This window comes from Delphinapterus leucas, chromosome 7 (genome assembly GCF_059928025.1).
Source record: "Delphinapterus leucas isolate spDelLeu-1000000601 "Yukka" chromosome 7, BTC_Dleu_Yukka2, whole genome shotgun sequence".
In the NCBI taxonomy this organism is placed as follows: Eukaryota; Metazoa; Chordata; class Mammalia; order Artiodactyla; family Monodontidae; genus Delphinapterus; species Delphinapterus leucas.
Genome location: NC_143135.1, coordinates 8,477,717 through 8,491,943, shown reverse-complemented (window position 1 = coordinate 8,491,943; position 14,227 = coordinate 8,477,717). Strand labels below are relative to the sequence as shown.

At 40.1% G+C, this 14,227-nt stretch overlaps 1 protein-coding gene across 1 annotated transcript in view; it reads left to right on the top strand.

Annotated features, from left to right (window-relative positions):
- Positions 1 to 11,093: 11,093 nt before the first annotated feature.
- Positions 11,094 to 14,227, top strand: part of RTN3 (reticulon 3) — a gene marked incomplete at its 5' end in the record, with an annotated part of 31,848 nt that continues 28,714 nt past the window's right edge. The window contains one exon of the mRNA XM_030763764.2: positions 11,094 to 13,482. Coding sequence (XP_030619624.2) covers positions 11,094 to 13,482 — 2,389 coding nt within the window. The remainder of the gene's footprint in view (positions 13,483 to 14,227) is intronic.

The following is a 14,227-nucleotide window of genomic DNA, read 5'->3' as shown; positions in this document are numbered from 1 at the left end:
TTCCCACATGAAGTTGCAGGCGAGCATTATCTTTCTTGAGGTTATACTTGTTTAAAAATGCTAGGGGTTCCTCTTTTTTTCCTTTGCAGGTGAGAATATTTGACCAAAAAATTGAATTGATTAACTTTTAGAAATGCATCTTGAAAATGAAATAAGGTTTTGCTGCCAGGTGAGTGAAAACAGTAATTGGAAATATAGATTTGGGTTTTCTCGTCTTGCTTAAACCCAGTGAAATTAAGATGCTTGGCCAAAAAAAAAAAAAAAAAAGGAAAGTTCAAATTCCTGTGTGAGGTTGTCAAATTCTCACGCTGTATATTTTCTTTCAGATTCCTTTGTTTCTTCCTCTCAGCCTGTATCTCTATTTTCGACCTCACAAGGCAAGTCTGTCATTTTTTGTGTGTGCATTAATAAAAGAAAAATGTTGAGAAAGAGGCTGTAACTGGGGATACGAGGCACAGGTTTTCTTTTGCCCACAAATCCCCTAAAATAAAAACCAAATCCAAGCCAGTGCTTTCTATTTAGCAGTTTCTAATAGATTTCCCGTAAAGCTTAATAAAATAGAATGAGGCTAGGTGGACTCTTTAACATAGCGTAAGCTTTAGGTGTAGTTTTGAGTATTTCTTAAAAATTAAAAACTTGCCCACAGAACTTGGAGTAGATAGAATTGTGAGTCAGAAAACACACCACCTCCAGAATGCATTTGACCTATAGATTTGCGGTTATGTAAGTGGTTTGGATAGGTAGTAGATTTGGAAGAACTTTTAAAGTGTGCTTCCACTGAACTAAGAACAGTGTCCTAGCTAGAATACTTTAGTGTGAACTTACCTGAGATTCGTCCCAAGAGGTAGGCCAATTCCGGATTGCCTAGGAACATTGAACATGTCGGTTGAATTTTTGGCAAGCAGGGCCTATTTTCCGAGAGATTAAGTTGTGGTGTTTTGTGGGGGTTGTTTGTTTGTTTTTAATGTCAACCAGTGAGGAAGGGAATCAGAGTTGTTAACTATATGTTTGTAGGGGAAGCACTGCCAAGAACCTGGAAGAGAGAGTGTGCTTCTTTGATTTGCACTAATAATAAAGTGCTGTTTCATTTGTGATGTTGTGTTCCTCCTCGAGTATAGGTCAACGGAAAAGCATTATTTGGAAAAAGGTAATTAAACTCAGTAGATAGGTCTAAGAAGCCTTGTGCAAAGAGTTTATTGTCCTAGCTGGAATGCGAAGTCTGGGTGCTGGTTTGTTAGGAAGACTTTGACCTTATAGGAATAAAAACATAATGGGGGCTTCCCTGGTGGCGCAGTGGTTGAGAATCTGCCTGCCAATGCAGGGGACACGGGTTCGAGCCCTGGTCTGGGAGGATCCCACATGCTGCGGAGCAACTAGGCCCATGAGCCACAACTACTGAGCCTGCGCGTCTGGAGCTTGTGCTCCACAGCAAGAGAGGCCGCGACAGTGAGAGGCCTGCGCACCGCGATGAAGAGTGGCCCCCACTCACCGCAACTAGAGAAAGCCCACGCACAGAAATGAAGACCCAACACAGCCATAAATAAATAAATAAAAATTTAAAAAAAAACACCATAATGGGATAAAATGAACATAGTAAATGTTTTTCAGAGTTTCTGCTTCTTAGGAAACATGATAGGTAATTTGTTGCTTTTAATTCAGACTGATAACATTCAGAGTCCCCAGCATTTTTATAATGTGCCTCATTGTGTGAATTTGGATATCTTCTGGGTCAAATCATGGCCTTTGAAATTAAAACAAATTGTTTACATTAAAATATATTTTGTGAATGTTAGAAAGTAACTCAAACATACAAATTGATCCTTGACATCTGGAACCCAACCAGATTTATATTTCTAAGAGTTCTTTTTTTTCCTCATGAGAAATTCAGTAATTTAGGCAAACAGATATTACATTTATTTTACTCTGGAAGGTAAATCAATAAAATATCATAGTGTAAATAGAACAAATAATTGTATTTTCTCTGTTGTATTTCAGATCTTCTAAAATACATTCTTCATAGTCACTTTTTTCATACAGAAAGGGAATAATTAATATTCTAAATAGTGTAACAATACAACCTAAGCACAACATACCTAATGTATAGAATGTTGAGAAAGATAAGTGTCATAGTTTAAAAAATTACTTTAATCCCTGTTAGGAGAAGTTACATATACACTCAGGTAAAATGGAGGTAAATAAAGAGGATTTTTGTAATTAAAAATGTTTAAGTAGGCTTCAGTTTCAGAGAGTATGAGAGTTTGTTAAAGAAAATAGATTTGTCATTCTTCCTTTTCCTTATAATTATTTTGACCAGTGCAGATTCAGCATAGGGTTCTTGTTAAAAGGGTATTGTATTGTAAAGAAGCATTTAAAAATGTCATATCCCTGGGGCCTTCCCTGGTGGCGCAGTGGTTGAGAGTCCGCCTGCTGATGCAGGGGACGCGGGTTCGTGCCCCGGTCCAGGAAGATCCCACATGCCACGGAGCGTTTGGGCCCGTGAGCCATGGCCGCTGAGCCTGTGCTCCGCAACGGGAGAGGCCACAACAGTGAGAGGCCCACGTACCGCAAAAAAAAAAAAAAGAAAGAAAAAAAAAAGTCATATCCCTGAAGGTGTTCCAGTGTAGCCTCTGTTACTTACATTTTCTCCTGCAAAAAAACATAATGGAAAAGCAACCCAGTTGCTGCTCTACTTCATTGGCAGGTCTAGAGATCAGCCTGTTCAGTTTTCTGAGGGCACTCCTTGGCAGGTGATTAGGTGTGTTCTAGGGTAGCCAAGTCTAGTAGCTTCTAGTCTGCCTTAATAAAACTAAGGGAAAGGACGTTGTTGGTGTACTTGGTTAACTGGATTAAAACCCCTGGAGAGAATAGCTAGGACCAGCTCCACCCAACCGCAGGCCTTTGAGAGTGACTGTCACCAGCAGGCATCTTGAGTCCATCATTGGCAGTAACCCAACTAATCTGTCTCTGGCTTCCATATCCCTTAGCCATTTAGCCTTGGAGGATTGTGCCTTACTTTTATATATCTAAACCGTATCAAGCAATATGTAGCAGTAATTAAATAAGTCATATTTAACAATGACATTTTTAATCCTGAAATATATACTTATCATTATTGGGCTTTAAGGAGATGCATGTATTAAAAGTTGCCCTTTTTTTTTTTTTTTGGCCACGCCTTGCGGCTTGTGGAATCTTAAATTCCCCAACCAGGGATCGAACCCAGGCCCACCGCAGTGAAAGTGCTGAGTCCTGACCACTGGACTGCCAGGGAATTCCCACAGTTGTCATTAATTTGGACTGAGAAGGAAGGGCAGTTAAATCTGTCAAAAGGAAATTATGCAATCTTTATTAAATTGTACTACCTTGAAGTATACAGCTACTTAAGCTAGTAAATTAAGCTTTTTGAAAACTAACGAATAGATTTGTGATGGGAATATCAATGGAATAATCAGTTCCTTCTTAAATAAGTTGTGCTCCTGAGTAGGCGCTTTGCAGTCTTTTGCTTATTGAGTCCTTTTTTCTCATCAAGCAGAGTTTAATTTCAGCTTAATCCCCAAGCATCTCAAAGTAGGGGAGTAAATTTTAATGATGTTTTCCTGTACTCTTAAATAAGGATATTAACAGAGGTATAGATGTGGTATGTGGCCAATTTTTTTTTTTCCGAGCTTTTACTGTGCTTAGTACTTTATGCGAATCATCTCATTTAATCCTCACAGCCAATTTTATGGAGGAAAGGTACTGCCTCTTTTACTAATTGAGGAAACTGGGGTTTAAAATGGTGAAATAACTTGCTCAAGGTCACGCAGTAAGTGACACACCTAGGACTCCACCGTCCATGCGCATAACCACTACCTACAGTAAAGATGATATATTAGTTGTATTTTAGGGTTTACAGGTATTTTTAGAAGTGTCATTTTGAGGTTAATGTTAAAATCATGAGAGCAGAAGAGGCAGAAATTACTATTTTAACCATATTATTGCTATTAGTGATGTAATTTAGTATCATCTGGGGGGTGTACTCCATCAGACACAAAATCAGACTGAAATTTGGTTTCTGATTTTGAAATCTTTGATAAAAAGTGGAGGCTGGAAAATACTACAATTTTCTTTAGAAAACATTGGGTGAAAATAAGATTAGAGAGGATCTACCCACCATGTAGAATTGGAAGTACATTTGCAGTAATGAATATTTGCGTTCAGTTTGAGTAATGCGGTAGGCATCTGGAATAGGAAGTTAAGCACTGAACTTTGGGGCAAGCATTGAGGAGAAAAAATATGCCAGTTACAGCCTTTTTTTAAACGAAAGCAAAACATTTTTCTTTGTACAAAAGAGACTTTTTGTTTAGGATCTAGCTTGGCTGCAAAGTGTCTGCTGGCTAACTTCCTATTTTGATGCTTTGGCTGAAAGTTGCGATACTGTTTTGCACGATAATTTGTCTTTCCCTCTTGTTTTGTGAACATGAGAAAATTCAAGTGTAGAAAAACCTATACCTGAATATTTCAAGCCTCCCTTGTATGAATATGCATAGTATGTATGTGAAAAAGTAACTTAGTGGTTTACTATAGGCTGGCACCCTTTCTTCACTGATGTGTATGCTTTTTCCTTGTTAACAGGTATCCTTTGAGTTAAAAGTGATGAATTTCCTGAGGGGGGGTAGTAACCAAACGGTAACTCTAGTATAGCATGATTCTAAGTTATTCACTCTTTTAAGGAAGAAGTCTCATATAGCATTCATTATTGCTTACTTGTTTCTAGATCACATTGTGTTTTCATTATTAAGTTATAAAACACTTAAATGAAAAAGTACTAAACCTTTTTCTAAAAGACGGTTTGGGGAATAAGAAACAAAGTAAAGAGAAGGGCGTTTTTTGTTTGTTTGTTTTTTGCCACACCACTCGCCACTCGGCTTGTGGGATTTTAGCTCTCCGGCCAGGGATGGAATCCAGGCCCAGGGCAGTGAAAGCGCCAAGTCTTAACCACTGGACTGCCAGGGAATTCCCTCAAGTTACTGTACTTTAAAATCAGTGTGTGGAAGTATTTAAAGCAGGCACAAAAGGATCCGCCCGCCCCATGTCAGTTGTGCTCCTGGACGAAGAGAGCCTGTGCTGAGGGAGAGTGAGGAGTGCCAGTTTCTACGCCTGTGGGGTTTTTACAGGGCTACAGTTCTGGAGGACAGCTCGGCTTTTCTACCCCTCAAAAACTAGTAAAACACTGTAAAGCTGTCGTTCCCAAACAGGGTTCATTACTGGCAAACTTGTAATGCAGATCCTTAAGCTCCATCGTACTTAGGAAATTCTGAGTAAGTCAGAGAGAGCGAGCCCATGAAGTACTAGTATTTGTTCTAAGGTTTGAAAAGGACTATAAGAGATGGTGCCAAGGGCTGTTGTTGTTTTACTAGGTTGTTCAATTGTTCAGCTAGTTGTACATTGAACTAAAATATACTTTGATGATGGTAAAGATCATTTGCTGAAACATTTTGTTAAGGAAAAGCTCTCTTATCGTTCAGCATTGACTTAGAATTTTTTATATGTTGGCTTGTATTAAATGTCTTTATCCACATAGTACTTTGCACAATTCTTGGAATGTCATAGGCATTTGTTTTGTACTAGATGATTCAGAAGTTGCATCACCCAAAATTTTGAAGTAGATAAAAGCTCTTTAAATTACTTCCTTTTAGGGCTTCCCTGGTGGCACAGTGGTTGAGAGTCTGCTTGCTGATGCAGGGGACACTGGTTCGTGCCCTGGTTCGGGAAGATCCCACGTGCCGCGGAGCGGCTGGGCCCGTGAGCCATGGCCGCTGAGCCTGCGTGTCCGGAGCCTGTGCTCCACAGCGGGAGAGGCCACAACAGTGAGAGGCCCGCGTATCGCAAAAAAAAAAAAAAATTCCTTTTACTTATGGCTGGTTGGAGGGGAAGTATCTAAAACTCTAAATGAGGATTTTCTTTATTATATACCACGTGAAGGTGGTTGTGATTTGGCACTATGCCTTTCTTCTCTCCCCAAACAAAAAGGCATATGGTCTGGAGTCTCTATGTCAGGAGATACTTTTTTGAGAATATGGTGTTTGGGGACATTTATTGAAGATTTATTGAGTGCCAGATCCTGTTCTAAGCACTTCACATGTATTAACTCATTTAATCCTCACAGCAGTTCTCAAGTTAGGTGCTTTAGTATCCCAGTTTTCAATTTTCAGATGATATTAAGCAACTTTAAGATTAAGGAACTGAGATTAAAGCCACACGATTAGTAAGTGTGATGAAAGGATTTCGCATCTTTTTGGTTTGTTTGTTTGCTTTTTTTTTGGCTGCGTTGCGTCTTCGTTGCTGCGCGTGGGCTTTCTCTAGTTGCGGGGGGTGCTCTTTGTTGTGGTGCACGGGCTTCTCGTTGCAGTGGCTCCTCTTGTTGCAGAGCATGGGCTCTAGGCGTGCAGGCTTCAGTAGTTGTGGCATGCAGGCTCAGTAGTTGTGGCTCGCAGGCTCTAGAGCACAGGCTCAGTAGTTGTGGTGCACGGGCTTAGTTGCTCAGCAGCATGTGGGATCTTCCCGGACCAGCGCTCGAACCCATGTCCCCTGCATTGGCAGGCGGATTCTTAACCACTGCGCCACCAGAGAAGACCGGATTTTGCATCTTTTAATAGGAATTTTTGGTTTGGGAGTGGTCTAGAAATTTAGAATATGACTGCCAACTTAAATTCCTAGTCTTATTTAAGATAATATACTTAAATGGAGACTTCTGAATATTTAGAGTTTAAGAAGAAATTGAGTAAGCAAGGAGCTCAGTACTGAATACATTTGGGAACATTCTCATGATCGTTGCGGGGCTATGACATTTTTCACCTCTTACCATATATTGATTCCCTTTTTGACAAGTCTATTAGATGTGTAACTCTTGCTTGTTAATAATTAGAATAATGCTATATTTTTGAGTAACTAGACTTTTTGAAAATGAATGTGCGCGTTAAATTGCATTATAGCAAATAACTAATCTAGAAAATATAATGGGGAGACTTTTGACAGACATTTGTTTTGAGTAATGTTGAAAATATCTTGCAGTGCATGTGAAGGGCGGGATCTTTTGAAAAAGGAAAGGTAGTGGACGTTTTCTGAGATGTAAGATAATCCAGAGTTATTCCATCAGGCAGTTTTCCAGGGTACAGTAATTTTAAAACCTAACACCCTTCCAACTCCCTGGAGTTTTCTGCTGTTTTGCCAGGTACAGACTTTGACAACGCTAATGACTATTGTGTCATACTGACTAATTGGAAGAGTCTTTACTTATGGGAGCTTAGTTTCTAAAGGCTTATTAGATTCTGGTCTTTGTTTTATTTAATGTTTTCATGCCATTATAAGTTCTTTACTTCCAGACCAGTTTTTTCATTGTCTTGGTACAAGTCAGCTCTGTTCAAGTTTGTGAGGGTTTCAAGTAGCCAAATAAACTTCTTTCCATTTGCTGAAATTCTAAACAAGATAATTATTAAAATTAAAACAAACATGAGGATGCTAACTTATTTTGCTACATGTGGGAAACCTTGATTGACAATCATGAGAGCTAATATCTGCATCTCACAATCACTGAGGAAGGAATGCGACATCATACTCTGTTTACGCCCTAAACCTGTGCCCTGAAAACACTATCCAATCCAAGTATTAGGTCACAAAATTATTGTTAGGGAACATGATTAACGTTCTTTTGTATATATAATAGTTACATCATATTGACAGATCTTCAGTAAAATGCTTGAAGTCTGTCAAGCAGTCATGGCATTCAGTACAGAACTTGTTGTTATTCTGAGAATACGATTTCTAGCCTAATCTTCTAGCTTTACCTCAGATTATTATATACCTAACTCGAAACTTTTGGAGTATTAAGAGTTCAAGGAGGGACTTCCCTGGCAGTCCATTGGTTAAGACTTCACCTTTCAATGCAGGGGGTGCGGGTTCAATCCCTTGTCTGGGAGCTAAGATCCCACATACCTCTCAGCCAAAAAACCAAAACATAAAACAGAAGCAATATTGTAGCAAATTCAATAAAGATTTTTTAAATGGTCCACATCAAAAAAATCTTTAAAAAAGAAAAAAGAGTTCAAGGAAATTAGAAAAGAAACAAGGCTTAGAAAACTGAAAAGTTTGTGTCCTGACAAAGCAAAACATTTCTACCATGCTTTTTTTTTTTTTTTTGGCCGCACTGTGTGGCTTGCGGGATCTTAGTTGCCTGGCCAGGGCCCACGGCAGTGAAAGCACCAAGTCCTAACCACTGGACCACCAGGGAACTCCCTACCGTGCTTTTTTTGTTCGTAGTACTGTGTGCATTCTTTCATTAGCATTCAATGTAGGTTGCTTTCTTTTTCATTTCATCCAACCCACCTCCACATCATCATCATTTTACTTACTGATTTTGCTTATTTTCTGTCTCCCACTCTGTATTGTAAGCGCCACAAAGGCAAGGATTTTTTCCGTGTTGTTCACTGCTTTTAATCTAGTTTCTAAAACAGTGTCAGGCACGTGATAATGGCACTCAGTAATTACTAATGAATTATTACTAATTCATTTTGTCCACTTGTTTCTGTAAAATGACAGGTCTAAATCTTCTGAAATCTCAGTCTCTATAAAACATATAAGCTGAGCTTTCCCTCTGAGGTGGAGTCAGTTTTGTTCACCTCAAGGTTCCATTCCTGTTTGTTTGTTTGTTTGTTTTTAAAATTTTTTTTTTTTTGGCCACGTTGGGTCTTTGTTGTTACACGCAGGCTTTCTCTAGTTGCAGTGAGCCGGGGCTACTCTTAGTTGTGGTCCACAGGCTTCTCATTGTGGTGGCTTCTCTTGTTGCGGAGCACGGGCTCTAGGCGTGCAGGCTTCAGTATTGTAGCACGCAGGCTCAGTAGTTGTGGCTCGCGGGCTCTAGAGCACAGGCTCAGCAGTTGTGGTGCACGGGCTTAGTTGCTCCGCGGCATGTGGGATCTTCCCGGACCAGGGCTCGAACCCGTGTCCCCTGCACTGGCAGGCAGATTCTTAATCATTGTGCCACCAGGGAAGTCCTCCATTCCTGTTTGAAGGGAGGGGGGCGGTCCCAGTTTTACCTTATTCCAGATTTAGTCCATTGAATGTTTCCTGGTAGGAACAGTCATCAGTAAATTCAGTAATAATACATAACTCAGATTGTGGAATATTTCTTTTCTTTTTTCCTTTTTTTAAAATAAACTTATTTATTTTTGGCTGCGTTGGGCGTTGGGTCTTCGTTGCTGTGCACGGGCTTTCTCTGGTTGCCTTGAGCGGGGGCTACTCTGTTGTGGTGCGCAGGCGTCTCATTGCGGCCGCTTCTTCTTGTGGAGCACGGGCTCTAGGTGCGCGGGCTTCAGTAGTTGCGGCACATGGCTTCAGTAGTTGTGGCTCGCGGGCTCTAGAGCGCAGGCTCAGTAGTTGTGGTGCACGGGCTTAGTTGCTCCGCGGCATGTGGGACCTTCCCGGACCAGGGCTCGAACCCGTGTCCCCTGCATTGGCAGGCGGATTCTTAACCCCTGTGCCACGAGGGGAGCCCTGTGGAATATTTCTGATTTAAATGTAGGCTATAGTTCTTTAAATTTCAGGTTTTTTAAAACATTTTAACCTACAGTGGTGAGCTTCATTTATCCTTAATCCAGTCTTGCTGAGTATCCATACTATACAGTGATAGATGCAAGCCATGTTTACTGCATTAGAACTAAATATGAATTACAGCTTACTTCTGTCTCACTGGTACAGTTTATACCACCAAACTTTATTTTTCCTCAATTTACAAAGACTTTCCCTGCCCCCCCCCCACCCCGACAATTACAGTTGCACTGTTCTAAAAGTCAGAGATCCTATTACATCAGATTTCAGTGATGTATTAAAATAGGGGAACTTTATCTGGCATTTGGAAACATTTTTATAATAGTGGAATTTTATTTCTTGCAGTAAGATATTATTCCTTTTCATCTTTATAAAATGGTTTTGAATAAATCATAATTCTGCTTTTGTCTGGTTAGTATTCAGCTTATCACTGAAAAAGAACATAAGCTGAGTAAAAGTAATCCCAAAGCTTTTTCTCTTTCACATCTTCCCAATTACTCATTCACGCTCAAGGAAGGCATGCTGTCCTGAGCCTACTTAGGTCTCATCTGACCAAGCTGAATGTTTGATTCATTCATTTGGAACTATTTATTTAAGACCTACTTTGTTCCAACTCCAGAGATACAACAGTGTGTAAGAAAGATAGTGCCTGCCCTTGGGACAGTTGTTTTGAACTTTTCCCCAGTAAAAACTTCCTAGATTGGTTAGTTGGAAAACAATGTGGTAAATCAGTGGCTACTGTGATATTAAAAACTGTTAAGACTTAATTAATGTATTACTTTTAGGGGGATATTTTCTGTTTTAAAAGGATTTCTGAAGATTACTCTTCTTAATAAAGGAAACCAATTTACACAGTTCAGTTTTGTTTGAATTGGCAAGGTGGTGCAAGAGATTTTGGAACAGACCAACCTTTTCAGTGCCCTTTAGTTTAAGACATTGAGGCCATCTGTTCCTGGGGCCCATCTTCCCTATGGATGGAATAGACTACTTCTAGTCTGATTTTTAGGCTTAGGAGGGGTCCGCTATATCTCTGGGGGTGGGGGGGAACTCTGGTCACTTCTTTTTTTCCTTATCAGACTGTCAGACTCTAACAGTGGTTTTATAGAAGGTGTGTGCCCTGAATTGTTCCCCCTACTGATGAGAGCATATCAGTACTTCATAATATCAAGTTGTTTGTTTTATATGGATTACATTGTTTCTGTTGAATAGCTATACCAAATACCAAAGGAAAAACACTTCCCCAGATTATCCATCTTATTATCCATGCTTTACCATTAAAGGGAAAAAGTAAATTGAAGAGTATTTTGTTGTGAAAATTTTTTGTCTTTTGCAATTTGTAGCATGATAAGCCTTTTCTGTTTCACTGCTGACAATTTTATGCATGTCTTATAGGATAACTGTTGCTCATTGTTTTGTTATATATTTATGTGTGTGTATATGTACATCCTGTGTGTATATATACGAATTTTAAAATAAAAAGCATGCTGCTTGGCCTGACTAGCTAATGTGTAATTGTACCTGGTAAACAATTTTTTTTCTTTCAAATTCTGACCATAGAGGGATTGAGCTCTCTTTGCTCTGATGAGCCACCTTCAGAAATTATGACTTCCTTCTTTTGTTCATCTTCTGAAATATATAACACTGACCTTACAATACTACATGGAGAAAAAAGCAAAGTGTTAGGCAGCCAGCCTATTTTAGCCAAAGAAAGAAAAGACTGCTTGGCTCTTCTAGATGTGAAAAAGATGGAAAAGCCTCAGGGAACCAGTAAAGACGTAGCAGACTCCCCAGTTTCTGTTGCAGAAGGAGTTCACTGTAACCGTCCTTCCATTCCAGACAGTTTCCCAGATCGTCCTGCTTTTCTCTCAAAGGAAGTTGGTCACATGCAAGAGCAGATAAATAAAGATCAAGAGTCCAAGAACCCAAATGAGGTACCAAGTAGGGACGATAGAACTGCCTTGGATGCAGATGACAAATTCACTTTGCTAACAGCCCAGAAGCCACCCACCGAGCAGTATAAAGCAGAAGGTATTTGTACATATTCCTTGTCCCCCTCTGAAGTTTCAGGAGTTGGTATTATGGAAAAGGATTCCCCTGAATCACCATTTGAAGTAATTATTGACAAAGCAGCATTTGACAGAGAATTTAAAGACGCATATAAGGAAAACATAAATGATTTTGGTAGCTGGGCAGTGCACATTGATAGAGAATCACCTGCAGACATTTCTGAGTCTAATGACAAAGTATTTCCACTGAGAAATAAAGAAACAGGGCGTTCCCCAGCCTCTGCGTTGCTCACTAGGCAGTTTTCACACACAACTGCAGCATTGGAGGAGGTATCTAGATGTGTAAATGATATGCATAACTTTACTAATGAAATACTGACTTGGGATTTGGTTCCCCAAGTAAAACCGCAGAGTGATAAATCTGACTACATCACAAAAGCTACAGGACCCGACATGGGTGAATATATCTCAGAAATTCCAGTTGTAAATCTTAAAAGTAACACTCATCAGAAAATTCCTGTATGTTCTATCAGTGGGAGCACTACTATCCCTAAATCAACAGGTGATTGGGCAGAAACATCTCTCCCACAGGAAAACGCTATGCCAGACTGTCTCAGCTCCACACAGGAAATCAATATCAAAGGTGTGCAAGGCAGTGTGCAAAAAAGAGATGGCACACTTTCAGAGTTACCTGGATCTCCATTTGAGAAATGTGTCTCTCTTGGTTCTGGAGTGGCCACAGTGAAAGTGGTTTTACCTGATGGCCACCTGAAGGGTGAAATGAACTGGCAGACCTCTGTGTTGGGAGGAGTGACAGAGGCTGACAGTTCTGGTGAGTCTGATGACACGGTGATAGAGGACATCACAGCAGATACTTCATTTGAGAGCAACAAAATTCAGGCTGAAAAACCTGTTTCCATCGCAAGTGCTGTTGTAAAAACAGATGAAAGAGCAATCAAAGAGATTCTTCATTGTAATAGGGAAGACAAAACATCTGGAAACTTTGACGGATCCGTCAGTGACTCTGGGCCACGACAAGTTCAGCCTGATTTTCTTGGAAGGAGTCCAGCTGGTGAGGCAGCATGTTCACAAGTACCTAATATGAATGTCACGTCAGAAGATGTGAAGCAGTCAGATAGTATGAGTGTAGTTGCTCCTGAAAAGCTTGTTGCAGCTGAGAACCCCAAACTTCCTTCAGAAGCATCTCCAAAGGTTTATAATGGTAAGACAGAATTCTCACGAAATGTGACCACCTCTGCCTATTTGGAGTCATTGCATGAAAAATGTGTTAAAGATATAGATGATTCTTCCCCAGAGGACCTGATAGCAGCCTTTACAGAAACCAGAGAGAAAGGAATAGTAGGTAAAGGTGAAGGAAATACCTTCGAAGCAACATCAGAGAAAACTAAGGACTTTAAAACAGCTCTTCCTGTAGATGTTTTACATGAAAGTGAGTCGGGTGGTTCTGAAATTAAAAACATAGAAGGCAAATACAATGAACAAAGCAAGGAAACAGATGGGAGTGAGCTTCTGGATGTTTTCCCTACCCAGGGTACTCCAGTAGCATCTCTTGACTTAGACCAGGAACAGCTCACAATCAAAGCACTGAAAGAACTGAATGAAAGGAAGCTTGAGAAGTCAGCTTCTGTACAGGATGAAATAGAATCTCCCGAAGAAATACTCAAGCAGACTTTAACATTTGCTCCAGAATCTTGGCCACAGAGATCCTATGATGTCCTAGAACACAGAGATGTCAAGACTGGATCTGATCTCGGGACTTCCAGGAAGCCCACTATTACCAAAGAAGCTGCTAGGGTAGATATCACTTCCAGCCTTAACAAGACTGAACTGGTAAACAAGGGCGTCCTAGCAAGACTTCTGACAGAATTCTCAGGTAACTGTTTACATTAGAAATACTGCATGTGGTTAATTCTGCTATGATTGATTTTTTAGAGTGCTATTTTTTTTAGTCTCTGATTTATATCACCCAAATTACAGCTAGGATAAAAATATACAGTAAAATGGGAAAAGGTAGATTTTTTTTAATGGTTGCTTGATTTGGTTTTCTTGTACAAATATTTTCCAAAGCAGTGGACTACCTGTTAAAATTAATATTCTCCTAAAGAAAAAATTTTATGGTCCAGTTTTTTCAAGGTTCTCCTTTCCTTATACGTTGGCCCTAGGGGAGATTGCTGCTTTTAAGAATATCGCTAAGCTCTTATTTATTTACAAAGCTTATTTTTTATTATTTATTTATTTATTTATTTTGCGGTACGTGGGCCTCTCACTGTTGTGGCCCCTCCCGTTGCGCAGGCTCAGCGGCCATGGCTCATGGGCCCAGCCGCTCAGCGGCATGTGGGATCTTCCCGGACCGGAGCACGAACCCGTGTCCCCTGCATCGGCGGGCGGACTCTCAACCACTGCGCCACCAGGGAAGCCCACAAAGCTTATTTTTAAATCTCTGTAATAGTAGCACTGCTGGGCACTTGGGTTTTTTGCTATGGGCCTTGGAAAATCTATTTAGCAATCAAAGATAAAGGAGTCCCTGCTGGGAACATAGTAAATGAAACTTTTAATTAATTTGATCTTACACCGCAGAGATTTTATGCTCTGAAAGTAGGTAACCAGTATTGCAGTAC